The 27,148-nt window shown below is 38.6% G+C and overlaps 3 protein-coding genes across 3 annotated transcripts in view; all 3 read right to left on the minus strand.

The window, feature by feature from the left end:
• Positions 1-9,645, minus strand: part of LOC116409635 (olfactory receptor 10A2-like) — a 31,510-nt gene extending 21,865 nt beyond the window's left edge. The window contains 2 exon segments of the mRNA XM_031898363.1: positions 5,384-6,103; positions 9,595-9,645. Coding sequence (XP_031754223.1) covers positions 5,384-6,103; positions 9,595-9,645 — 771 coding nt within the window.
• A 2,968-nt stretch (positions 9,646-12,613) lies between these two features.
• Positions 12,614-14,917, minus strand: LOC116409636 (olfactory receptor 6P1-like). The gene is made up of 2 exons (XM_031898364.1): positions 14,888-14,917; positions 12,614-13,342 (listed from the first exon to the last, which is right to left on the minus strand). Exons 1-2 carry the CDS (start codon positions 14,915-14,917, stop codon positions 12,614-12,616), a joined length of 759 nt encoding a protein of 252 aa, XP_031754224.1.
• A 4,634-nt stretch (positions 14,918-19,551) lies between these two features.
• Positions 19,552-20,475, minus strand: LOC116409637 (olfactory receptor 10A7-like). The gene is made up of 2 exons (XM_031898365.1): positions 20,467-20,475; positions 19,552-20,280 (listed from the first exon to the last, which is right to left on the minus strand). Exons 1-2 carry the CDS (start codon positions 20,473-20,475, stop codon positions 19,552-19,554), a joined length of 738 nt encoding a protein of 245 aa, XP_031754225.1.
• Positions 20,476-27,148: the final 6,673 nt, after the last annotated feature.

The following is a 27,148-nucleotide window of genomic DNA, read 5'->3' on the forward strand; positions in this document are numbered from 1 at the left end:
ATTTTTCTTCATTTTTTGGCATTTAGAGTGCTATATCTTGTTACAGAAATGCAATTACACAAAAATTCTTGTATATTTTGAAAGCTTAGGTTGTGCCAAAAAATTTTTTTTTATTATTTTCACAGGTAAACTAAAATGACCCTCTTGGCACTGCCCCCCCGAAAGTGAAAGAGTCCAAAATGTTCAAAAACAGTCTGGCAGTAGAAGTTCCATTTTGTCCAAATCGTCTGGCAGTTAGAGGGTTAAGGATGGGGCATCTCTACAAATAGTGGGAATGAGTATCTGTCATAATCATAAATCGTGTCCCATATTAATCATAAACTGACCAATCACAATAGAGAGAAATCCATGATAACTGTCTTTGTCACCAAAAATAATATTATGAATTTTATTGATGACAAAATTTAACCCTATACTTGTGGGAATTATTCACTATCAAAACAAATTTTTTTCCCATGTGAGAACCAGCTGAAAATACATGGTTCAAATCATGCTACTGGGGGGTTAATGATGTATTTAGATACTTTCCTATGCCTTGTGTTCAGGAGCTCATTGGCCGACATAACACTGGTAAGGTGACAGTTTTTGCTTGGGGTCTTAATAATAATAATAATAATAATAATCTCTTCACTTCAGGAGCTTTAATGCATGTACTAACTCAACATAGTCTACTTATGTCTTACTGCTTGGTTGTACTAATTACCATTAGATTGGGCATTAATAATAACATAATAGGAGGTACTTTATGTGGATGTTTTTGGTAGTTTCATTTGAATTTTATTTTTTACATAGAAACTTACCTTTTTAATTAGTTTCATGTAAATATAATATTGTAATGCTGGGAGAGACGCTCAGCCAAAGATGCTCACACAGATATTATCTACCGAAAGACCATCTTGTGGAGGTACATTGGCGTGGCTCTATTTAGGTTCTTGATAATATCTAGAAAAGCCCTGATTTACTAAACTATGCTTTTTAATTATATTTAATTTTAATTAATACATCATAGCAGCTGATCAACAGTGCGCCATACTGTGTTGACAGAGTGAGACAGATGTTGGTCAGATCCTGGGATGAGACTGTCACAGATGTTCTCCTTATGTTGGCTTGGACTGTCCCAGAAACTAAGCAGACTTATCTTTAGAAGGAGAGAGTTGAGGTACATTGCACATCTCAAGTACAAATGCATCCCTGTTGCAGCATGGCAAAGAAACCAGTATCAAGATACTTAACTATGGGGGTTTCCAAGCTGAGCATGGCTAGTTAAGTGGGATACCTGGGGACATTAGCTTCACCAATAAATCTCTAAAATAAGGAGAGTATGAGACTCTCCTTTGTCATGTGTGGGCCATTGCCTATATTGGAGGCAGACTGCTGAAGAACTCTATCTCTCGGGCTGAGACAGTAAAATGGGTGCCAGTGGCTCTTAATCTTAAACAATAACTTCTTTATTAACAGGTAGATTTTCAGATCTCTTGGGGATAACACAGTAAAAGTAGCACAATATTTAGCTTAGATACTCACAAACACTCTCCCAAAGTTAATGTTACTCAGAGATCAATAACAGGACATCAGTTAACAAAGGCATCCTGAGCTCTCAGCCCTCCTTTACCCCTAGGTCTGTCATTAATCTTGGGTGGAGTACCCAGGACCCTAGTCCCTACTAAACCTCCTTGGTGGAGCTAAGCCTGCTCACCAGCTACCCTATTTCTATCTATCACTTCTAGAGTGATCTATTATAGGGAACAACCTCACAATTCGCTAAGCCCACCTTTACCCAGGCTCCAACCTTTCTTTCCTTCTATCTAAGGGAAATTTAAGAAGGAAAAAAAGCCAGAACATGTGTGCTTTATACTTTAGAACCGTGACATCTACTGGCCAGTTCCTGAACTGCTGGCAGTATACTTTAACACAGGAAAGGGGAAACTAAGGCCCTTTTATACTAAGAACCCACTTAGTTGTGAACTAGGAGACTACTTAGGCCTTTCTTTGTGTCACATTTAGAAGACATAAATGTCTCAAACACAGTAAGAGGGGCACAGTTTTTTCTGTGGCAGGGAATTCAAAAAGTCCCTTAGTTGTAGATATTTGTGAAATTCAGAGTTTTCCAGCAAATGTTCTTGCTTTAAAATTTCAAACCATTTCAGATGATCTGTTATATCTTTTAATTTCAGTAGACTATTTTTAATAGTCTACTATGGACTGTAAAACACTAACAAGATGGCTCACTAAAATGACATCATCACCTCCAGAGATGCTCCATTGAACCTTTGATGTTACATCATTGGAGCATCTCCGTAGGGGATGATGTCATTTTAGTGAGCCATCTTGTTAGTGTTTTACAGACCATGTTAACTAAACATTATTACGTTCTGAGGAAGTGCGGCGATCCATGAGAAACACGTAGGGGGCTTTGTTTTGTGAGTTTCCCCTTTTGACCTATTTTTCAAATATTATTATACGACACTATTTGGCATGTCTCTCTGCAGCAAATATATTTATAGAAAACGCAGAAGATTAATTAATTTTGTATTTTTGCACAAACAAACTTGGCTGTAGCACTTTATTTAATTTTGTTCTGGCCTTGAAAGTCATATAAAAGTCATAAATGTCACCATAATGCTTGAATCATTCATAGTTTAAATGGACGTTCTGTTTTCATGAATCCTTATTTTTCCTTAACAGGAAGTGCTCCAGCAGCCATTTTGCTTTTGGAAAACAATAATGTGTTTCAGTTTCACTTGAAACTGGGAGAAATAGAAAACAATGATGGGATTAACTTCCCCTTGAAAGAAGATAAAGAAATTGATACACCTTAATAATAAATCTTTTGTAAGTTTTATCCCAAGAAATTTAATGTAGTTTTATTTTCATTTATTTTGTAGTATAAATTTTCCTTTTTGGTTCATTTTTGACTTGAAAAGGGTTCTGGAACCCAAACTGAAATGTTGATCCTATATTATAAAGTGTCACTTTAATATCTGTCTATGGTACGTGCCCTGAGGATTTAGCTTCTGGAGAGAGCAGGTATTTAACCTCCTGTACGAGTGGAATATATTTTATATTTCTTTTAAATAATCTAGAAAACTTGAGGTCTGTGAGTGACCCGGGCAAATCAAGGTGTTGCCATTTCCAAGATTTTTTTTTTAAAGTAAAAAACATTAGCTTTTATTTATCCTTTGACTACATATCATTGCATCCCAATATGGAGAGAAAGCTCATATATAAATAGGGAACATAAAGGTTACAAGATACAAACCAAAGATTGGGAGCAATGGCCGTGGCTTCTGCTAAAGAACTACAACTTTCTGGCCCCTCAGTCAGGGCAGGGGGGTACATGTTCCTTCTACACCAGCTAAGGGGCAAAGGCGGCTGTCCCTAACGTAACCCTTTCATTCCAAACATAATGCTTCACTTATAGGACTAAAGATAATATCAATGATTAGGAAATCTAAGTAATAACAGTAATTAATATTGTCCAAATGATCCCTTTTGCATCAACAAAGGGAGATAATTTGTCATAAACACTTTAAATACACATTTCAAAAGAGAAACTTTAAAGGCGAGATATAGGATAACTAAAAAACCCTCCTCCTATATTGTAGGCAATAATGAATAATATATGGTGTTGGTTTTACTTTGGGCTAAAAACTCCCCATTGATCCTCTCTGGTCCCCATCTGTGTTATAATGAGGGGTGGATGTGTCTGAATGGTCCCTGCCAGAAGCACAGTAGGAGGGGGATAGCCAATCACAGCCCTGCAGTCACTCAAGCAAAGACAGGCTTCAGTTTGCCAATCAGGTCAGCCTAGCTGCTGATTGGTTCCTATCCTTTAGTACAGTGTGCTGAGTGTTGCCGGCCCCCCATGCACAGCGTGGGAAAGGGGATAGCATGAAGATAGGTGGGGTAGTAGGGTTTTTGGAAAAATGTCAATAAATCAGCCTGGAACACTACTTTTAAATCACATTTTGAAGAGACTAATACCCATTCTTGATTTCCACACAATATTTCTTCATGAAAAGAGGCTGAATTTGATGAGAAAAGCAGAAATTCTAAACTGTTATTTTTTATCTGTCTACACTACTGAGGAACCACCTACTGAAGGCTCCCTTTTTAATAGACCCAAATCTAGTAATATAACTACTGATACATGGGTCACTCAGGGGGAAATTCAAAAGAGACTTGAACATGTAAAGGAAAACGTATGTCCAGGACCGGATGGGATTCCTCCCAGGGTTTTAAATGAGCTGAGCGCTGTGATTGCCAAAGCTCTTTAATTAATTCTTTAGGATTCATTGATCCATTGAGGTCTGGCATGGTGCAGAGAGACTGGCGAATAGCTAACGTGCTGCCGCTATTTAAAAAGGGATCCCATTATCAGTCTGAAAACTATAGGCCTGTTAGTCTCATCAGTTAGACATCAGTTGGTAAGAAAGCTTTTGGAAGGAGTAAAAAAGGATAATATACTTAACTACATTACAAATCCCAATACTATGAGTTTGTACCAGTGTAACAGCTCTTGCCTTTTATGAGGAGGAGAGCAGGAACCTTGACTCTGGAATGGCAGTGGATGTGATCTTCTTAGACTTTGCTGAAGCATACTGTACAGATGGCTGAATGAAAGATTACAAAGAGTTGTGGTAAATGGAACATTTTCTAATTGGAACAGTGTTGTTAGTGGAGTACCGCAGGAGTCAGTCCTTGGTCCTTTGCTTTTTAACTTGTTTATTAATGACCTTAATGTGGGTATTGAAAGTACTTATTGTTCTGCACAATTTAGTGTCGTCAGCAAAAACTAAAGTTCCATGCAGGATGCTGCCACTTTGCAGAGCGATTTGACTAAATTGGAAAACTGGGCAGCAAAATGGATATTAATGAGCTAAATTTTTTGCCAAGTTCCACCATGAAAAGGCCCATAGACTTTAATTGCTGCAAAATGAAGGTCACTTGGTAAAAAAGTCACACAGTAAAAAAAAAAAGGGGGTTTGTTGTAGATAACAAGTTGTCTAATTCCAGGCAGAGTCATTCTGTGGCTTCTAAAGTAAATAAAGTGCTGTCTTGTATATTAAAGAGCATTGACTCAAGGGATGAAACATGATTTTGCCTCTTTATAGGTCCCTGGTAAGGCCTCACCTTGAGTATGGGGGGCAGGGTTGGGTTTATTTTCTCTGAAAAAAGACCCTTGCGAAGGGGCATGATTACTCTGTACAAGGACATTAGAGGGGATTATAGGCAGATTGTGGGGGATCTTTTTTCTCATAGTAAAAATCAATGCACTGGAGGACCCCCTTACATTAGAGAAACAAAACTTTCAGTTGAAGTAGCGTAGGGGATTCCTTTACGGTGAGGGCATGAAATTGATACACTTTGGTAACTATCTAACCATATACTTCCAAAAAGAATTTTTAATCTCATTGTTTCTCAGGCTGTATATGATTGGATTAGAAAATGGGGTTCCGACTGTGTATAGAAGGGACAGCATTTTATTGATATTGAAGTTATGGCCCTTGGATGGTAATATATAAACTATTATCAGAGTCCCATAGTACATGCACACAACTATTAAATGGGAGCTGCAAGTGGAGAAGGCTTTGTGTCTTCCTTCAGTAGAGGAGATCCTGAGAATGGCAAGGCCAATGGAAACATAAGTGTAAATTATAAAGCATAAAGGGAGCAGAGTAAAAGGTATGCCCACAATAATATCTGTTAATTCCACGGCTTTATAATCTGTGCAGGAAAGTTTAAGAAGAGGGGTAAAGTCACAGAAATAATGATCTATAACAAATGGGCCACAGAACTGCAAATTAAATGTCAGAAGATTCATAACCAAACTTATTATAAGGGCTAAGCCCCAAGAACTCAGACTCATATAGAGGCAAAGCCTGAAACCCATAATGGAGGCATAATGAAGTGGGGAGCAGATGGCCAGATATCGGTCATAGGCCATGGCTGTGAGGAGGAAAAATTCCGAAACTACTTAAACACCATAGAAGAAAAACTGTGTGATACAACCAGTAGCAGATATTGTGCCCCCTCCATTCAGTAATAACCACAAGAAATTTGGAGTAATACTGGTACTGAGCAAAACATCAGCCAGAGACAGCTGGGAGAGAAGGGCGTACATGGGAGATCTCAGGGCTGAGACTGTTATTACCAATATAATTATAAGAAGATTTCCAAATAATGTCAAAATATAAATCCAGAGAAATGGAACAAAGAGAAACTCATTGATTATCTGAGAGTTCTGAAATCCCAAGAGAAGGAAAGATATACCTGATGTCTGATTCACCTTATGCATTGCCTGGAACTATAAAAAGAAAAAAATATAAGATATTCAGTTAGGTCAGAGACAGTCACCCACTTTCACACCAAAATCTATAGGGGTCCTTCACCCAAAAAGAATCCTGTAGGGTGAGCAGTGCCATTGAGCAAAGAGCAGCCATAACTCTATACTGCATGGATAAGGGAAGCCATTTGGCATTACAGAGATGGGGTTTTTATACCTTTGGAAAGGAACATAACAGCCATTCTGTAACTATCCCCTGGGCCGTGTATAACACAGAGACTTATTGGAAGGTCCCAGGAGGATAAGGAGATGTTTGTTACTAATAACAATTTCTTCCTAAAACAAATGGCAGAAACAAATCTAAGAACTATTTTTTCTGTATATTTTATAATTACCCCAAATATTTGGTTGGTTTTAGGAAAGTACTTGATGCTAAGGATTTACTACTAAGATGCCATCCTTAACATTTAGTGCATTAACTCTTTCCCTTCCAACAACATAGGTACTACGTTGTTTTTAAAAAAAATGTAGTTATATTGGTACAACAATGTAGTACCAATGTTATTGGTAGAAAAGGGAATCTCTCTGTACCGGCAGCAAAAGCACTTGCATTGTTGTTTGTTGCATTTCTTTTAGCGTAGCTTTGCTGTTTGATAGTTTGGTGTAGAAAGATGTCCTTACCCATGTTTGATTTGTCAGAATGTGTACTTTCCAAAAATATATGGTTTTCTGGGGGTCTCCGTACAGTTAGGGGGTGTTACGGTACATAATATGCAGTCAGTGGCTTTGTTTGCAGAAGCTGAGTTGGTAGGTGAAAAAATTCATATGCACTACTTTTATTTGGGATCTGTACAAAACCACATACTTTGTTATATCTATGCATATTGGCCATCAAACTGTTCAGTAGACCTCTGGCATTCATATTTAGGGTGATTTTACATTGTATGTACAAAATTGTGTGAGATAAAAACGGCAAATTGCAACATTTTTTTAGGTAATTATCAGAAATTACATAAAAAATGCTAAATTTAGGAAAGCTTTGCAGATTGTTTCTTTTGGTAGAAAGGCGTCTTTACCCATGTTGGATTTGTCTGCTTTCCAAAAACATATGGTTTTCAGGAATCACCATAAATTTTTGTCTCTTTTACCACACACAAAACTGCCTGTGTGGTTTTCAATTAGGTAAATGTAAGCCATGAAATTAGTGTGCACAAGGTATATTTTGGGGTCTGTAAGTGCCATGTACTTTGATGTCCAATATATATATATAGGTTTATCAAACTGGTAGACCCCTGGTGTTCATATTTAGGATGTTTTATATGGTTACCTAATGACCTGTGATAGAAAAGATGGTGCAAAATGGAAGTTTCATCAAAATCGCCAATTTTAGAAAATCTTTAGGGCTTTATTCTTTGGCGTAGACATGGGTACCCATTTTAGATACGGGGGATTCTGTACTTTCCCAAAATATATGTTTTGTTTGGGTGAATGTACTTTTTCTAGCTTTAACCGCCCCATAAAATGCAGTAAATGTGTTGATTTTGCAATAGCTAAAATGACAGAAATGATACATCATATGGGGGTATCTTCACCTTGGGGCCCCTACATGTCATATACTTAGGTAAATCTGTGCACATTTGACATCAAATTGTTCAGGGGACCCCTGGGATACATCATTAGGATGTTTTATCTTGGTACCTAATAGTATGTGGGAGAAAAGATACTGGAAAGTGAAAGAATTGAGGTGATTTTGAAATCTTCTCAAAATCACCAAATTTAGAAAAGCTTTGTTTAGATTTGGAGGAATGTGTACATTCCAAAAATATATGGTTTTTCTGGGGTAAACTTTTTTGTGGCTTTACCCACCATAAAATGCAGTAAATGTGTTGATTTTGCAGTAACTGAAACAACAGAAATGATGCAGCATATACAATATTTTCATTTGGGGGCCACTACATACCACATACTTAGATAAACCTGTGGATATTTGGTATCAAACTGTTAAGTGGACCCTGGCAATTATATTTTAGGGTGTTTTATCTTGGTACCTAATGATATGTAGGAGATAAGAAGCTGTAGACTGGAAGCTTTAAAATAATTTTTCAAAAATTTAGCATTTTGCAATTTATATAAAAACTGGTACATTTAGGAAAGCATTGCAACTTGGTAATTTGGAGTGGAAATACACTTGTGCCTATTCTGGATCCATCTGAATCTGTTATGTCTAAAAATGTATAGCTTTATAGGGTAAACCTGCTCTAAGTGGAATTTTTGGCCTTGAAATCTAAAGTATGCAGCTTTCTGGAGCAGTGCTTTGGGAAGTTACCAGTGTACTGCTGGGAGTTTTTGAACTCTCCATAAAACTATATATATTTGGTATTGGTGTGTTCAATAGACATTGAACTTTCCAAATCTGTTGTATTTTCCTGCAGAAAATAATCCATGTTTTTGATATATGTGTTTATATTTTGAACAATATTATTTTTCTTAATTTTTTTAGACATTTTTTTTAGACATTTAGAAGTAGATATTTTGTTACAGAAATGCAATTACACAAAAATTATTGTATATTTTGAAAGTTTAGGTTGTGCCAAAAAAAAAAACCTTTATTATTTTCACAGGCAAACTAAAAGTACCCTCTTGGAAAGGCCCCCAAAGTGAAAGAGTGCAAAATGGCAGTAGAAGTTCCATTTTGTCCAAATCATCGGGCTTGGACTGTCCCAGAAACTAAGCAGACTTATCTTTAAAAGGAGAGAGTTGAGGTAAAGTGCACATCTCAAGTACAAATGCGACCCCTGTTGCAGCATGGCAAAGAAACCAGTATCAAGATACTTATCTGTGGGGGTTTCCAAGCTGAGCATAGATAGTTACGTGGGACTACCTGGGGCCATTAGCTTCACCAATAAATATCTAAAATAGGGAGAGTATGAGACTCTCCTTTGTCAGGTGTGGGCCCTTGACTATGTTGGAGGCAGACTGCTGAAGACCTCTATGTCTCGGGCTGAGACAGTAAAACGGGTGCCAGTGGTTTTTAATCTTAAACAATAACTTCTTTATTAACAGGTAGATTTTCAGATCACTTGGGGACAACACAGTAAACGTAGAAAAGTCCCTTAGTTATAGATATTTGTAAAATTCAATGAAAGTTCTTGCTTTAAAATTTCAAACCATTTCAGATGATCTGTTATATCGTTTAATTTCAGTAGATTATTTTTAATAGTGTACTATGGTCTTTAAAACACTAAAAAGATGGCTCACTAAAATGGCATCATCACCTACGGGAGGCTCCATTGAACCTTTGATGTTACATCATTGGAGCATCTCTGTAGGTGATGATGGCTCTTTCTTTTAAAGACCATGTTGACTAAACATTATTACATTCTGAGGAATCGCGGCGATCCACGAGAAATGTGTAGAGGGCTTTGTTTTGTGAGTTTCCCCTTTTGGTTTATTTTTCAAATATTAAAATTATACGACACTATTTCGCATGTCTCTCTACAGCAAATATATTTTGAGCAAATCTAGAAGATGAATTCATTTTGTATTTTTGCTCAAACAAACTTGGCTGTAGCACGTTATTTAATTTTTTTCTGGCCTTGAAAGTCTTTTAAACTAAAATTCAATCGCTGTTGTATTTATAAAATGTCACCATAATGCTTGAATTGATTGTACAAACATTTTGAGTTTACATTCAAAAATCCTGAATTTTTTGAGCCACATGTATCTTTAAAACTCGAAAAATTTGAATTTACATGGACGGTCAGTTTTCATGAATCCTCTTTATTTTTCCCAAACAGGAATTGCTCCAGCAGCCATTTTGCTTTTGGAAAACATTAATGTGTTTAAGTTTCACTTGAAACTGGGTGAAATAGAAAACAATGATGGGATTAACTTCCCCTTTGAGGCCCCCCCCATGCACATCCAGGGAAAAGGGATAGCTCAAAGATAGGTAGGGCTAGAAGGGTTTTTGGAAAAAATGTCAATAAATCCAATTCTAGTAATATAACTACAGAAACATGGGTCACTCAGGAGGAAATTCAAGAGACTTGAACATGTAAAGGTAAACAAAGGTCCGAGACCGGATGGGATTCATGGTATTATGGTATTAAATGAGCTTATTTCTGTGATTGGCAAAGCTCTCTACTTAATTTTTCAGGATTCACAGATTTATTGAGGTCTGGCATGGTGCAGAGGGACTGGTGAAGCTAACGTGCTGCTGCTATTTAAAAAGGGATCCCATTGTCAGTCTGAAAACTATAGGCCTGTTAGTCTGACATCAGTGGTAGGGAAGCTCTTGGAAGGAGTAAAAAATTATAATGTGCTCAACTACATTACAAATCACAATAGTATGAGTTTGTACAGGCGTAACAGAACTTGCCTTACCTTACCTTATGAGGAGGTGATCAGGAACTTCAACTCTGGAACGGCCGTTGGATGTGATATTCTTAGACTTTGCTGAAGCATACTGTACAGATGGCTGAATGAAAGTGTAGGGACCCATAGGGTTAACATGTCCCTATGGCTTTAAACCCTACAGCTTTCTTGGTTTGTGCTGTTACTGGGAAAAGACTCATGTATCAGTTTATAATTTTGCATATGTGTCTTATTGGTTAACAGGGAGACCACTCCCTTGGGACTCTGATATAGTGCTTAGCAGGGGGGTGGGTCTTCCTCTTTGGCTGCATCTGCTGACCCAGGTGGAAGTTCCACTGAGCCTGGGATCAACAGGGCCCCAGTAAAGTGAGTACCCTAGAGTCTGCATCTACTCTAGAAAAGTGGGGGACAGGGGCCCCGTGAATGAGGACCAGTTAGATAGCAAGTTGTGTTGAGCACTTTCTAAGAAAGTGAAATAGTGAGGGAAGGAAGCAAGAGCAGTTTGGATCCACCAAGGAAAGTAGTTTTGGAAGTACCCTTCCATACAGGCACTGTTGCCTTAGCATAGGGCCACGGTTTAGACATAGGAGGCAAGTAGTATCTAAACCCTGATCCAGAGTTGCTGTTGGACCCTAAGGGCTAGAAGTGTTCAACCTGAGGAGTGTGCTATCCAACTGTTCCAAAGGGTGGATAAACTGAACTGGTGGCACTGACCCTGCCCAGACTCAAGAGGAGTTGGGTGGAGCAAGTGTGCACCCTCTCTGGGCTGTCCTCAGAGAAATGCTATGCTAAACTGCTGTATGTGAGTATATTGCACTAACCCTGCATATTGATTGTCTCTGACAATAAACCGATTCTATTGTTCAACTGCAAGAACCTTCTGGCACCCTTTTGTTATTCTGCACTGCACACAGCTACAGTGTGTAGTAGTTGCACTACACCATAGCTCTGTCTGGTCCCTTCCACATAGCGAAGGCCCCTCCTGAAGGATTGAGTCGTGTGTACCCCATGCTCTAAACCTATCTAGCTGTGCTGTTGACTTGGTTACAGCCAAGAAAGGATTACAAAAGATTACAAAGAGTGGTGATAAACAGAGCATTTTCTAATTGGGTCAGTGTTGTTAGTGGGTACCGCAGGGGTCAGTCCTTGGGCCTTTGGTTTGTAACTTGTTTATTAATGACCTTAATGTGGGTATTAAAAGTACTTTCTGTATTCTTTAACTAAATTGTGCAGAACTATAAGTTCCATGCAGGATGCTGCCACTTTGCAGAGCGATCTGAAAACATTGGAACACTGGGCAGAAAAATGGAAAATAAGTAGTGATGAGCTAAATTTTTTGCCAAGCTCCACCATGAAAAGGCCCATTGACTTCAATGGCTGCAAAATGAAGGTCACATGGTAAAATAATATAAATGCAAGTTATACACTAAATGGTAGTGTATTGGGGGAATCCTTAATGGAGAAGGATCTGGGGATTTTTGTAGATAACAAGTTGTCTAATTCCAGGCAGTGTCATTCTGTGGCTACTAAAGCAAATAAAGTGCTGTCTTGTATGAAAAGGGCATTGACTCAAGGGATGAAAACATAATTTTGCCCCTTTATAGGTCCCTGGTAAGGCCTCACCCTGAGTATGGGGGGCAGTTTTGGGCTCCAGTCCTTAAGAAGGCTATTAATGATCTGGAGAGAGTGCAGAGACTGCAACTAAACTGGTAAAGGGGATGGAAGGGTTAAACTATGAGGTTAGACTGTTAGATTAGAGAAACTTTCAGTTGAAGTAGCATAAGGGGGTTCCTCAAGGTCCGGCCAGGGGATGTTAGGTAAGGAGCATACATTATTATTATTATATATTTATTAGAAGAATAATAAAGACTGCAAAGTATAACAAAAACTATATATATATGCACTGGGGCTTGGTAGAGGGGTTGAACTTGATAGACTTTTTTCCAACTGAAACTATGTAACTATATACTTCCAAAGGGCATTTTTAATCTCCTTGTTTCTTAGGCTGTATACTATTGGATTAGAAAATGGGGTTCCAATTGTGTATAGAAGGGACAGTATTTTCTTTATATTGAAGTTATGGCCCTTGGATGGTACCATATAAACTATTATCAGAGTCCCATAGTACATGCACACAACTATTAAATGGGAGCTGCAAGTGGAGAAGGCTTTGTGTCTTCCTTCAGTAGAGGAGATCCTGAGAATGGCAAGGCCAATGGAAACATAAGTGTAAATGATGAAGCAGAAAGGGAGCAGAGTAAAAGGTATGCCCAAAATAATATCTGTTAGTTCCACAGCTTTATAATCTGTGCAGGAAAGTTTAAGAAGAGGGGCAAAGTCACAGAAATAATGATCTATAACAAATGGGCCGCAGAACTGCAAATTAAATGTCAGAAGATTCATAACCAAACTTATTATAAGGGCTAAGCCCCAAGAACAAAGACTCATATAGAGGCAAAGCCTGAAACCCGTAATGGAGACATAATGAAGTGGGGAGCAGATGGCCAGATATCGGTCATAGGCCATGGCTGTGAGGAGGAACAATTCCGAAACTGTTGAAACACAATAGAAGTAAAACTGTGTGATACAACCAGTAGCAGATATTGTGCCCCCTCCATTCAGTAATAACCGCAAGGAGTTTGGAGTAACACTGGTACTGAGCAAAACATCAGACAGAGACAGCTGGGAGAGAAGGGCGTACATGGGAGATCTCAGGGCTGAGACTGTTATTACCAATATAATTATAAGAATATTCCAAAAAAATGTAAAAATATAAATCCAGAGAAATGGAACAAAGAGAAACTCATTGATTATCTGAGAGTTCTGAAATCCCAAGAGAAGGAAAGATATACCTGATGTCTGATTCACCTTATGCATTGCCTGGAACCATTAAAAAGAGAAGTTAGAAGATATACTGTAATGCAGATAGAGTCCAACATTTGTGCTCTGTTTGAACCAAAGCTCCCAGCATTTCCTATTCATTTGCTGCCTTATGTGAAATCTCAGAATGACTTTCTAGCATGATTTAGACATTGACAAAATATCAACATTTGACATTTACCTTTGCTGATTGTTAATTTTAAATAGAAGATTCAAAAGAAAGAATCCTGTAGGGTGAGCAGTGCCATTGAGCAAAGAGCAGCCATAACTCTATACTGCATGGATAAGGGAAGCCATTTGGCATTACAGAGATGAGGTTTTTATACCTTTGGAAAGGAACATAACAGCCATTCTGTAACTATCCCCTGGGCCGTGTATAACACAGAGACTTATTGGAAGGCCCCAGGAGGATAAGGAGACATTTGTTACTAATAACAATTTCTTCCTAAAGCAAATGGCAGAAACAGATTTGAGATCTATTTTTTCTATATATTTTATAGACACACCAAATATTTGCTTAGTTTTAGGAAAATACTTGATACTAAGGATTTACTACTAAGGTGCACTAAATGTTAAGGATTCCATTAACCCTTTCCCTGCCAACAACATAGGTACTACATTGTTTCTAAAAAAAAAAAAAGCTGTTATATGCCAACAACGTAGTACCTACTTTATTGGTTTAAAAAAAAAAAAAAAAGGGAATCTCTCTGCACTGGCAGCTTTTACCGCTAAGTTTAGAGAAAGCTTTGTTGTTTGGTGTATAAAGATGTCCTTACTCATGTTTGATTTCGTATATCTATGCATATTGGCAATCACACTGTTCAACAGACATCCGGCGTTCATATTTGGGGTGATTTGCCATTGTATGTAAAAAATTGTGTGAGATAAAAACAGCAAATTGCTACATCTTTAGGTGATTTTCCGAAATGTCATCAAAACCGCTAAGTTTAGGAAAGCTTTGTTGTTTGGTAGTTTGGTGTAGAGAGATGTCCTTACCGATGTTTAATTTGTCAGAATGTGTACTTTCCAAAAATATATGGTTTTCAGGAATGACCCTACATATTTCCCTCTTTTACCACACACAAAACTGCCTATGTGTTTTTCAATTAGGTAAATGTAAGCCATGAAATTAGTGTGCACAAGGTATATGGGGGTCTGTAATTGCCATGTACTTTGATAAACCTATGTATATTGGACATCAAACTGTTAGGTAGACCCCTGGTGTTCATATTTAGGGTGTTTTATATGGTTAACTAATGACCTGTGAGGGAAAAGATGGTACAAAGTGGAAGTTTTGAGGTGATTTTCAGAGGTTTAATCAAAATCGCCAATCTAGAAAATCTTTACTGCTTCATAGTAGATGACATGGGTAGCCATTTTAGATACGGGGGATTGTGTACTTTCCAAAAATATATGGTTTTCTGGGGTGAATGTACTGTTTTCTAGCTTTAACCCCTATAAAATGCAGTAAATGTGTTGCTTTTATGGGGGTATCTTCACCTTGGGGCCCCTACATGCCACATATTTAGGTAAACCTATGCACATTGGGCATCAAACTGTTCATATAACCCCTGGGGTACATAATTAGAATGTTTTATCTTGGTATACCTAATAGTATGTGGGAAAAAAGATGATTTTTGAAAATCTTCTCAAAATTGACAAATTTAGAAATGCTTTGCAGCTTAGTACTTTGGGGTACCCATTTTAGATTAGGAGGAATGTGTTCTTTCCAAAAATATATGGTTTTCTGGGGTAAACTTCATTTTTTGTGGCTTTACCCACCATAAAATGCAGGAAATGTGTTGATTTTGCTGTAACTGATACAGAAGAAATTATATAGCATATGGGGGTATTTTTATTTTGGGGCCCCTACATGCCACATACCTAGATAAACCTGTGCATATTTGGTATCAAACTGTTACGTGGACCCCTGGCATTTATATTTTAGGGTGTTTTATCTTGGTACCTAATGATATGTGGGAGATAAGAAGCTGTAGATTGGAAGCTTTGAAACGATTTTTCAAAAATTTAGCAAAAAAAACTGGTACATTTAGGAAAGCATTGCAACTTGGTTATTTGGAGTAAAAAGACACTTGTGCCTATTCTGGATCCATCTGTTATTTCTAAAAATGTATAGCTTTATAGGGTAAACCTGCTCTAAGTTGAATATTTGGCCTTGAAATCTAAAGTATGCGGCTTTCTGGAGCAGTGCTTTGGGAAGTCACCAGGGTACTGCTGGGAGTTTTTGACCTATACAAGTGAGAAATCTCCATAAAACTATATATATTTGGTATTGGCACGTTCAAGAGATATTGAACTTTCCAAATCAGTTGTATTTTCCTGCATAAAATAATCCATGTTTTTTATATATGTGTTTATATTATGAAACATTTTTTATTTTTTTTATTTTGTAGACATTTAGAGGTCTATATCTTGTTACCGAAATGCAATTACACAAAATTTTTGTAAATTTTGAAAGCTTAGGTTGTGCCGAAAAACAATATATTATTTTCACAGACATACTAAAAGTACCCTCTTGGAAAGGCCCCCAAAGTTAAAGAGTGCAAAATGTTAAAAAAACAGTCTGGTAGTAGAAGTTCCATTTTGTCCAAATCGGCTGACCAATCACAATAGAGAGAAATCCATGATAACTCTCTCTGTCACCAGAAATAATATTATGAATTGTATTTATAATTTAACCCTATACTTGTGGGAATTATTTACTCAAAACAAATATTTTTCCCATGTGAGAACTTATTATATGAATGTATCAACTGAAAATGCATGTTTCTAATAATTTCTAATCATGCTACTGGGGGGTTAATGATGTATTTAGATACTTTCCTATGTCTTGTGTTCAGGAGCTCATTGGCCGACATTACACTGGTAAGGTGACAGTTTTTGCATGGGGTCTTAATAATAACAATAATCACTTCAGGAGCTTTATTACATGTACTATCTCAACATAGTCTAATTATGTCTTACTGCTTGGTTATACTAATTACCATTAGATAGGGCATTAAGAGTAACATAATAGGAGATATTCTACGTGGATGTTTTTGGTAGTTTAATTTGAATTTTATTTTTTACATAGAAACTTACCTTTTAAATTAGTTTCATGTAAAGTCAAATATAACATTGTAATGCTGGGAGAGACTGCCAAAGATGCCCACACAGATATTATCTACTGAAAGACCATCTTGTGCAGGTACATTGGCGTGGCTCTTTTAATTAATACATCATAGCTGAACAACAAAGTGCCCCATACTGTGTTCTTAGGCTGGGACAGAGTGAGACAGATGTTGTTCAGATCCAGGAATGAACTGTCACAGATGTTCTCCTTATGTTGGCTTCGACTTTCCCGGAATCTAAGCAGACTTTTCTTTAGAAGAAGAGAGCTGAGGTATATTGCACATCTCAACAATTACAAATGCATCCCCTGTCACAGCATGGCAAAAAGAACAGTATCAAGATACTTAACTATGGGGTTTCCAAGCTGAGCATGGATAGTTACGTGGGTCTACCTGGGGACATTAGCTTCACCAATAAATCTCTAAAATAGGGAGAGTATGAGACTCTCCTTTGTCAGGTGTGGGCCCTTGACTATGTTGGAGGCAGACTGTTGAAGCAGTAAAACGGGTGCCAGTGGTTCTTAATCTTAAACAATAACTTCTTTATTAACAGGTAAATGTTCAGATCACTTGGGGATAACACAGTAAAAGTAGCACAATATTTAGCTTAGATACTCACAAACACTCTCCCAAAGTTAATGTTACTCAGAGATCAATAACAGGACATCAGTTAACCAAGGCATCCTGAGCTCTCAGCCCTCTTTACCCCTAGGTCTGTCACTAATCTTGGGTGGAGTACCCAGGACCCCAGTACCTACTGAACCTCCTTGGTGGAGCTAAGCCTGCTCACCAGCTACCCTACTTCTATCTATCACTTCTAGAGTGATCTATTATAGGGAACAACCTCACAACTCGTTAAGCCCACCTTTACCTAGGCTCCAATCTTCCTTTCCTTCTACCTAAGGGAAATTCAAGAAGGAGAAAAAACAGAACTTGTGTGCTTTAACCTTTACACTTTAGAACCTTGACATCTACTGGCCAGTTCCTGAATTGCTGGCAGCATCCTATAACACAGGAAAGGCCCTTTTATGCTAAGAACCCACTTAGTTGTGAACTAGGAGACTACCAAGATCTAGGCTATCTCGGTATCAGATTTAGCAGATATAAAAGTCTCAAACATAGTAAGAGGGCGCAGATTTTTTCTGTTGCAGATGGCTCTCTAAAATGTCATCATCACCTACGGATGCTCCATTGAACCTTTGATGTTACATCATTGGAGCATCTCCGTAGGTGATGATGTCATTTTAGTGAGCCTTCTTGTTAGTGTTTTACAGACCATGTGACTAAACATTATTACATCCTGAGGAAGTGCGGCGATCCATGAGAAACACGTAGGGAGCTTTGTTTTGTGAGTTTCCCCGTTTGGTCTATTTTTCAAATATTAAAATTATACAACACTATTTGGCATGTCTCTCTGCAGCAAATGCAGAAGATGGATTCATTTTGCATTTTGTGTTTATTTCTTTTTTTTCTGGCCTTGAAAGTCGTATAAACTTAAATTTGATCGCTGTTGAATTTCTAAAATGTCACCATAATGCTTGAATCATTCATTTCCCAAACAGGAAGTGCTCCAGCAGCCATTTTAGGGGCATTTTTGAAAAACAATAATATGTTTAAGTTTCACTTTTAACCTTCTGTACACAAGTGGAATATATTTTATGTCTCTTTAAAAAAATCTTGGAAAGGGCAACACATTCATTTGACCGGGTCACTCAAAGACCTAAAGTTTTTTTAGATTATTTTAAAGTACAGGTATGGGATCCCTTATCCGGAAACCCGTTATCCAGAAAGCTCCGAATTACGGAAAGTCGTCTCCCATAGACTCCATTTTAATCAAATAATTCAGAATTTTAAAACTGATTTCCCTTTTCTCCGTAGTTATAAAAAAGAACCTTGTACTTGATCCCAACTAAGATACAAATAATCCTTATTGGATTCAAAACAATTCTATTGGATTTAATTGCAGTTTTATTGATTCTTTAGTAGACTTAAGGTATGGAGATCCAAATTATGGATCCCTTATCCGGAATACCCTTAGTCCTGAGCATTCTGGATAACAGGTCCTATACCTGTATAAAGTATTAGCTTTTATTTAATCTTTGACTACCTATCATTGCATCCCAATAGGGAGAGAAAGCTCATATATAAATAGGGAACATAAAGGTTACAAGATACAAACCAAAGATTGTGAGCAATGGCCGTGGCTTCTGCTAAAGAACTTTCTGGCCCCTCAGTCAGGGCAGAGGGGTAAATGTAATTTCTACACCAGCTAAGGGGCAAAGGTGGCTGAGGAGGTGAGCAGGAACCTTGACTCTGGAATGGGAGTGGATGTGATCTTTTTAGACTTTGCTGAAGCGTACTGTACAGATGGCTGAATGAAAGATTACAAACACTGGTGGTAAATAGAGCATTTTAATTGGACCAGTGTGGTTAGTGGGTACCGCAGGGGTCAGTCCTTGGTCCTTTGCTTTTTAACTTGTTTATTAATGACCTTAATGTAGGTATTGAAAGTACTTTATTTTTTGCTGATGACACTAAATTGTGCAGAACTATAAGTTCCATGCAGGATGCTGCCACTTTGCAGAGCGATTTGACAAAATTGGAAAACTGGGCAGCAAATCGGAAAATGAGTAGTGATGAGCTAAATTTTTTGCCAAGTTCCACCATAAAATGGCTCATAGACTTCAATGGCTGCAAAATGAAGGTCACGTTGTAAAAAAAGCCACACAGTAAATCATTTTTTTTGCTGTGAAACAGAATAAATTCATTCATCACTAAAAATGAGGTCCAGCGTGTGTGTGTGTGTGTATATATATATATGCACTGGGGTTTGGTTAGAGAGGTTGAACTTGAAAGACTTTGGTCTTTTTTCCAACTCAACTATGTAACTATATACTTCCAAAGAGCAGTTTTAATCTCATTGTTTCTCAGGCTGTATACAATGGGATTGAAACATGGTGTTCCAACTGTGTATAGAAGGGACAGCATTTTATTGATATTGAAGTTATGGCCCTTGGATGGCACCATATAAACTATTATCACAGTCCCATAGTACATGCACACAACTATTAAATGGGAGCTGCAAGTGGAGAAGGCTTTGTGTCTTCCTTCAGTAGAGGAGATCCTGAGAATGGCAAGGCTGATGGCAACATAAGTGTAAATGATGAAGCAGAAAGGGAGCAGAGTAAAAGGTATGGCCAAAGTAATATCTGTTAATTCCACGGCTTTATAATCTGTGCAGGAAAGTTTAATAAGAGGGGCAAATTCACAGAAATAATGATCTATAACAAATGGGCCACAGAACTGCAAATTAAATGTCAGAAGGTTCATAACCAAACTCAATATAAGGGCTAAGCCCCAAGAACAAAGACTCATATAGAGGCAAAGCCTGAAACCCATAATGGAGGCATAATGAAGTGGGGAGCAGATGGCCAGATATCGGTCATAGGCCATGGCTGTGAGGAGGAAAAATTCTGAAACTGCTGAAACGCAATAGAAGTAAAACTGTGTGATACAACCAGTAGCAGATATTGTGCCGCCTCCATTCAGTAATAACCACAAGAAATTTGGAGTAATACTGGTACTGAGCAAAACATCAGCCAGAGACAGCTGGGAGAGAAGGGCGTACATGGGAGATCTCAGGGCTGAGACTGTTATTACCAATATAATTATAAGAAGATTTCCAAATAATGTCACAATATAAATCCAGAGAAATGGAACAAAGAGAAACTCATTGATTATCTGAGAGTTCTGAAATCCCAAGAGAAGGAAAGATATACCTGATGTCTGATTCACCTTATGCATTGCCTGGAACCGTACAACAGAGAAGTTAGAAGATATACTGTAATGCAGATAGAGTCCAACATTTCTGTTCTGTTTGAACCAAAGCTCCCAGCATTTCCTACTCATTTGCTGCCTTGTGTGAAATCTCAGAATGACCTTTTAGCATGATTTAGACATTGACCAAATATCAACGTTACATTTAGACATAATATGGATCTAGCTGTTAATGGATTTGTATTACGTTTTTCTTGCAATGAAAATTTACCTTTGTTGATTGTTCTTAATTATAAATAGAAGATCAAAAAATTTCAAATGAAAGAATCCTGTAGGGTGAGCAGTGCCATTGAGCAAAGAGCAGCCATAACTCTATACTGCATGGATAAGGGAAGCCATTTGGCATTACAGAGATGGGGTTTTTATACCTTTGGAAAGGAACATAACAGCCATTCTGTAACTATCCCCTGGGCCGTGTATAACACAGAGACTTTTTGAAAGGTCCCAGGAGGAAAAGGAGACATTTGTTACTAATAACAATTTCTTCCTAAAGCAAATGGCAGTAACAGATCTGAGATCTATTTTTTCTGTATATTTTATAAACACTCCAAATATTTGGTGGTTTTAGGAAAGTACTTGATACTAAGAATTTACTACTAAGTTGCACTAAATGTTAAGGATGGCATTAACCATTTCTTTGCCAACAACATAGGTACTACATTGTTTTTAAAAAAAGCTGTTATATGCCAACAACATAGTACCTACATTATTAGTAGAAAAGAGAATCTCTTTGCACTGAGGGCAAAAGCCATTGTTGCATTGTTGTTTGCTGCATTTTTTTTAGCGTAGTTTTGCTGTTTGGTAGTTTGATGTAGAAGGAGGTCCTTACCCATGTTCGATTTGTCAGAATGTGTACTTTCCAAAAATATATGGTTTTCTGGGGGTCTCTGTACAGTTAGGGGGTCTTACGTCACCCAATATGCAGTCAGGGGGTTTGTTTGCAGAAGCTGAGTTGGCAGGTGAAAAAACTCATATGCATCACTTTTATTTGGGGTCAGTACATAACCACATACTTGGATAAATCTATGCATATTGGCCATCAAACTGTTCAGTAGACCTCCGCCATTCATATTTGGGGTGATTTGTCATTGTATGTAAAAAAAATTGTGTGAGATAAAAATGGCAAATTGCAACATCTTTAGGTGATTATCAGAAATGTCTTCAAACCCGCTAAGTTTAGGAAATCTTTTTTGTTTGGTAGTTTGGAGCAAAGACATGTCCTTACCCATGTTTGATTTGTCAGAATGTGTACTTTCCAAAAATATATGCTTTTCTTGGGGTCTCTGTACAGTTAGGGGGTCTTACGGCACATAATATGCAGTCAGGGGGGTTTGTTTGCAGAAGCCGAGTTGGCAGGTGAAAAAATTCACATGCACTACTTTTATTTAGGGTCTATACATAATTACATACTTAGATAAATGTATGCATATTGGCCATTAAAATGTTCAGTGGACCTCTGGCATTCAAATTTAGGGTGATTTGTCATTGTATGTAAAAATTGTGTGTTAAAAATGGCAACTTGCAATATTTTTAGTTTATTTTCAGAAATGTCATCAAAACCGCTAAGTTTAGGAAAGCTTTATTGTTTGGTTGTTTGGTGTAGATTTGCAAAGGGGAAGAAGCACACCAGTGTGTTGGCAATGCCTTTAAATCATTTATTTGCAGAAATAAACAAACAGCACAAGCTTTCGGGGGTGACCCCTTCTTCAGGTAATATACAGTATATATAGTAATCACCTGAAGAAGGGGGTCACCCTTGAAAGCTTGTGCTGTTTGTTTATTTCTGCAAATAAATGATTTAAAGGCATTGCCAACACACTGGTATGCTTCTTCCCCTTTGCAAAGCTACATGGAGAAAAGGCTTGGGAGCGGCCGTGGAAGTTAAGCACCCTCTGAGAACATGTAAGTGGTGTGCTGAAGATTGTTCTTTATGTTGTTTGGTGTAGAGACATGTCCTTACCCATGTTTGATTTGTTAGAATGTGTACTTTCCAAAAATATATGGTTTTCTGGGGGTCTCTGTACAGTTAGGGGGTCTTACGGCACATAATATACAGTCGGAGGATTTGTTGGTCAGAATATGAGTTGGCAAGTGAAAAAAATTCACATGCACTACTTTTATTTGTGATCTGTACATAACTACAGTTTAATGGCCAATATGCATAGATTTATCTAAATAAATCTATGCATATTGGGCATCAAACTGTTCAGTGGACCTCTGGCGTTCATATTTAGCGGGATTTGTCATTGTATGTAAGAAATTGTGTGAGATAAAAACGGTAAATTGCAACATTTTTAGGCAATTTTCAGTAAATTTAGGAAAGCTTTGCGGATTGGTACTTTTGTGTACATCTTTACCCATGTTGGTTTTGTCAGAATGTCTGTTTTTCCAAAAATATATGGTTTTCAGGAATCACCCTAAATTTTTGCCTCTTTTACCCCCCATAAAACTACCTAATTGAAAAACACACAGGCAAATGTAAGCCATGAATTTAATGTGCACAAGGTATATTTTGGGGTCTGTAAGTGCCATGTACTTTGATAAACCTATGTATATTGGACATCAAACAGTTCAGTAGACCCCTGGTGTTCATATTTAGGGTGTTTTATATGGTTACCTAGTGACCTGTGAGGGAAAAGATGGTGCAAAGTTGACGTTTCATCAAAATCACCAATTTTAGAAAATCTTTACGGCTTCATACTTTGCAGTAGAAAGACATGGGTACCCATTTTAGAGGGGGATTGTGTACTTTCCAAAAATATATGGTTTTCTGGGGTGATTGTACTTTTTTTCTAGCTTTACCCCACACAAAATAAATGTAAATGTGTTGGTTTTGCTAAAAATAGCTAAAATGACAGAAATGATAGGTCATATGGGGGTATGTTCACATTGGGGCCCCTACATGCCACATACTTAGATAAATCTATGCACATTGGGCATCAAACTGTTCAGTGGACCCCTGGAGTAAATAATTAGGATGTTTTATCTTGGTACCTAATACTATGTGGGAAAAAAGATGCTGGAAATAAAAGATTTGAGGTGATTTTTGGAAATCTTCTCGAAAAGCTTTGCGGCTTGGTACTTTGGGGTAGAAAGACACGGGTACCCATTTTAGATTCAGAGGAATGTGTACTTTCCAAAAATATATGTTTTTTTGGGGTACATGTCGTTTTTGTGGCTTTACCCACCATAAAATGCAGTAAATGTGTTGATTTTGCAGTAACAGAAATCATACAGCAAATGGGAGTATTTTTATTTTAGGGCCCCTACATGCCACATACTTAGATAAACCTGTGCATATTTGATATCAAACTTGTAAGGGGGTGGAAAAGGATATTTGTATATGATGTGTTATGGTTGCATATGTTTTCTTTAAATGGCCACTAGGTGGCAGTAGAATTTTGTTAAAACCTATTAAAAATGTATAAGTGTGGGGCAGAATGTATAAGAGGGGACCATACCCAGAATTAGTGGTCTTTATGGGGAGAACACAGGAAGAGACCAGCTGGAAGCAAGGAAGAATAGTATACAGGGTAAGGAGCGGTCAGAACAGAGCAGCTGATAGTTGAGCAGGCACTAGGAGTCAGGGATAGGTAGTAAGGACCGCCTATTGCCCCACCAAGGAGGGTAGAGGGAAATAGTTTTCCCAGTGGATCATCCACAAAATAGAGACCTGAGCAGATAGGGGTAGGCTAGACGGACGGCTTGGGCTTTGGGCTAGAGTCTGCCAGTAGAAAAGGCCTGGTGGAATAGTAAAGGGCAACCGCAGAGAGCGCTGGATTCCTGAGCCAGGTGGGGACAGGAGATCCCATGGAGACTGGAGACAAATGTGACAGCCCAAAAGTAGCTACCCCTGGTATGGCTGACATCCTCTGGCCACTGTGGAATTGTACATTTTGTGGAGAAAACCCTGTTTGAAACATTGTGAATCTTTTCCTGTATGCTGTGACTCCCTTGTGATGTGGGATTAAAGTTATTTTGCATTACTGCAATACTGCCCCATCCTTTGTTGACAGAGGGAGACAGATGTTGGTCAGATCCTGGGATGAAACTGTCACAGATGTTCTCCTTATGTTGACTTGGACTGTCCTAGAAACAAAGCAGACTTATCTTGAGAAGGAGAGAGTTGAGGTAAATTGCACATCTCAAGTACAAATGCGACCCCTGTTGCAGCATGGCAAAGAAACCAGTATCAAGATACTTAACTGTGGGGGTTTCCAAGCTGAGCATGGATAGTTAAGTGGGACTACCTGGGGCCATTAGCTTCACTAATAAATATCTAAAATAGGGAGAGTATGAGACTGTCCATTGTCAGGCGTGGGCTCTCGCCTATGTTGGAGGCAGACTGCTGAATAACTCTATCTTTTGGGCTGAGACAGTAAAACGGGTGCCAGTGGCTCTTAGTCTTAAACAATAACTTCCAGGCTCAGCAGGAACGATGATCGAGCACCGTGAGTTGCCAGGAGAAGGATTATAAAGGCTGCTAATGACTAGACCAGCAACACATGCGCTAAACAAGATGGGTGGAGACTGAAGGGAAACAGGCAGAGATGCTGGATGCACATCGGGGCAACTGACCCAAGTCCTGGTCAAAAAGCCTCTTGAGGCTCAGTAGGTTAATGCAATCATAGTCTTTTATACTAAGAAACCACTTAGTTGTGAACTAGGAGACTACCAAGGCCTTTCTTGGTATCAGATTTAGAAAACATAAAAGTCTCAAACATAGTAATAGGGCGCAGTTTGTTTTGTGACAGGGAATTCAAAAAGTCCCTTAGTTGTAGATATTTGTGAAATTCAGAGTTTTCCAGAGAAAGTTCTTGCTTTAAAATTTCAAACCATTTCAGATGATCTGTTATGTCTTTTCCAGGAGATCCAGGAGAAACATGTAGGGGGCTTTGTTTTGTGAGTTTCCCCTTTTGGTTTATTTTTCAAATCTTGAAATTATACGACACTATTTCATTTGTCTCTCTACAGCGAATAGATTTTGAGCAAACGCAGAAGATTAATGAATTTTGTATTTTTGCACAAACAAACTTGTTATTTAATTTTTTTTTCTGGCTTTGAAAGTCGTATAAACTAAAATTCAATCACTGTTGTATTTATAAAATGTCACTAAAGACAGTGAGCCGCACACGCCGGGACTTTGCAAAAAATAAAAAGTTTATTTGAAAAAAAAGGTCCTTTTTTTCAAATAAACTTTTTGTATGTATGTATGTATAACTTTATTTATAAAGCGCCACAAGGGACACAGCGCTGTACAGTCTTACAGAATACAAAATTACACACAGGGAGGGCAAGTGATATAATAAATAAATACAATAAATACATATATATATATAAGTGCCATGTGGTATGAGACACAGTAGGAAGGAGGTCCCTAAGTGGTTGGGTAACATACAGGCACAAATTGGAAGGTAAGAGGCACCAGGTATGGGCATTTGCCCTTAAGCGCAGGACTGGGCAAGATAATGTCTTAGTGCCCCAGAAGGTACAGTCTGAGCTTTTTCTTAAAGAGAGTGGGTGAGTGTTCCCTACGGAGGGATTCAGGGATATAGAGTTCCAGAGGGAAGGGGCAGCGATATAGAAAGGGTTAAGCCGAGAGAGCGCAGTGGGTGTGGATGGTGTAAAAAGACGCAGGCCAGTGAGGGAATGTAGTGAGGGGCAGGGAGACCAGTGAGGGAATGTAGTGAAGAACAGGGAGACCAGTGAGGGAATGTAGTGAGGAGCAGGGAGACCAGTGAGGGAATGTAGTGAGGGGCAGGGAGACCAGTGAGGGAATGTAGTGAGGGGCAGGGAGACCAGTGAGGGAATGTAGTGAGGAGCAGGGAGACCAGTGAGGGAATGTAGTGAGGGGCAGGGAGACCAGTGAGGGAATGTAGTGAGGAGCATGGAGACCAGTGAGGGAATGTAGTGAGGAGCATGGAGACCAGTGAGGGAATGTAGTGAGGGGCAGGGAGACCAGTGAGGGAATGTAGTGAGGGGCAGGGAGACCAGTGAGGGAATGTAGTGAGGGGCAGGGAGACCAGTGAGGGAATGTAGTGAGGGGCAGGGAGACCAGTGAGGGAATGTAGTGAGGGGCAGGGAGACCAGTGAGGGAATGTAGTGAGGAGCAGGGAGACCAGTGAGGGAATGTAGTGAGGGGCAGGGAGACCAGTGAGGGAATGTAGTGAGGAGCATGGAGACCAGTGAGGGAATGTAGTGAGGAGCATGGAGACCAGTGAGGGAATGTAGTGAGGGGCAGGGAGACCAGTGAGGGAATGTAGTGAGGAGCAGGGAGACCAGTGAGGGAATGTAGTGAGGAGCAGAGGAGGGAAGGGCTTTGAATGTTAGCAGAAGGGTTCTGTAAGCTACTTTGCTTAACAGGCAGCCATGCTAGAGAGCTTAAGTGAGGCTGAACAGGATCCCTCTTAGGAGAGAGCAGGAGGATCCTGGCAGCAGAGTTTAAGATTGATTGCAGGGGAGAGAGGTGGGAGGCCGGTTAGTAGGAGATTGCAGTAATCTAAGCGGGAAAGGATAAGGGCATGGATTAGGGTTTTAGCTGTTGCTTGTGAAAGAAAGGGGCGTATCTTGGCAATATTGCGGAGGAAAAAATGGCAGGTTTTGGCAGTGTTATTAATATGGTTAGAGAAGGAGAGAGACT

This window comes from Xenopus tropicalis, chromosome 3, assembly GCF_000004195.4.
Source record: "Xenopus tropicalis strain Nigerian chromosome 3, UCB_Xtro_10.0, whole genome shotgun sequence".
Taxonomy (NCBI): Eukaryota; Metazoa; Chordata; class Amphibia; order Anura; family Pipidae; genus Xenopus; species Xenopus tropicalis.

Excerpts from the sequence above, each read along its gene's own strand:
- LOC116409636 (XM_031898364.1), bottom strand. The coding sequence starts at position 14,917 with ATGGCTACCCATGTCATCTACTATGAAGCA. Across the intron at positions 13,343-14,887 it reads ATGTCATCTACTATGAAGCA|CTGTCTCTGTCTGATGTTTT; the intron begins GTAAAGATTTTC and ends CTTCTCTCCCAG.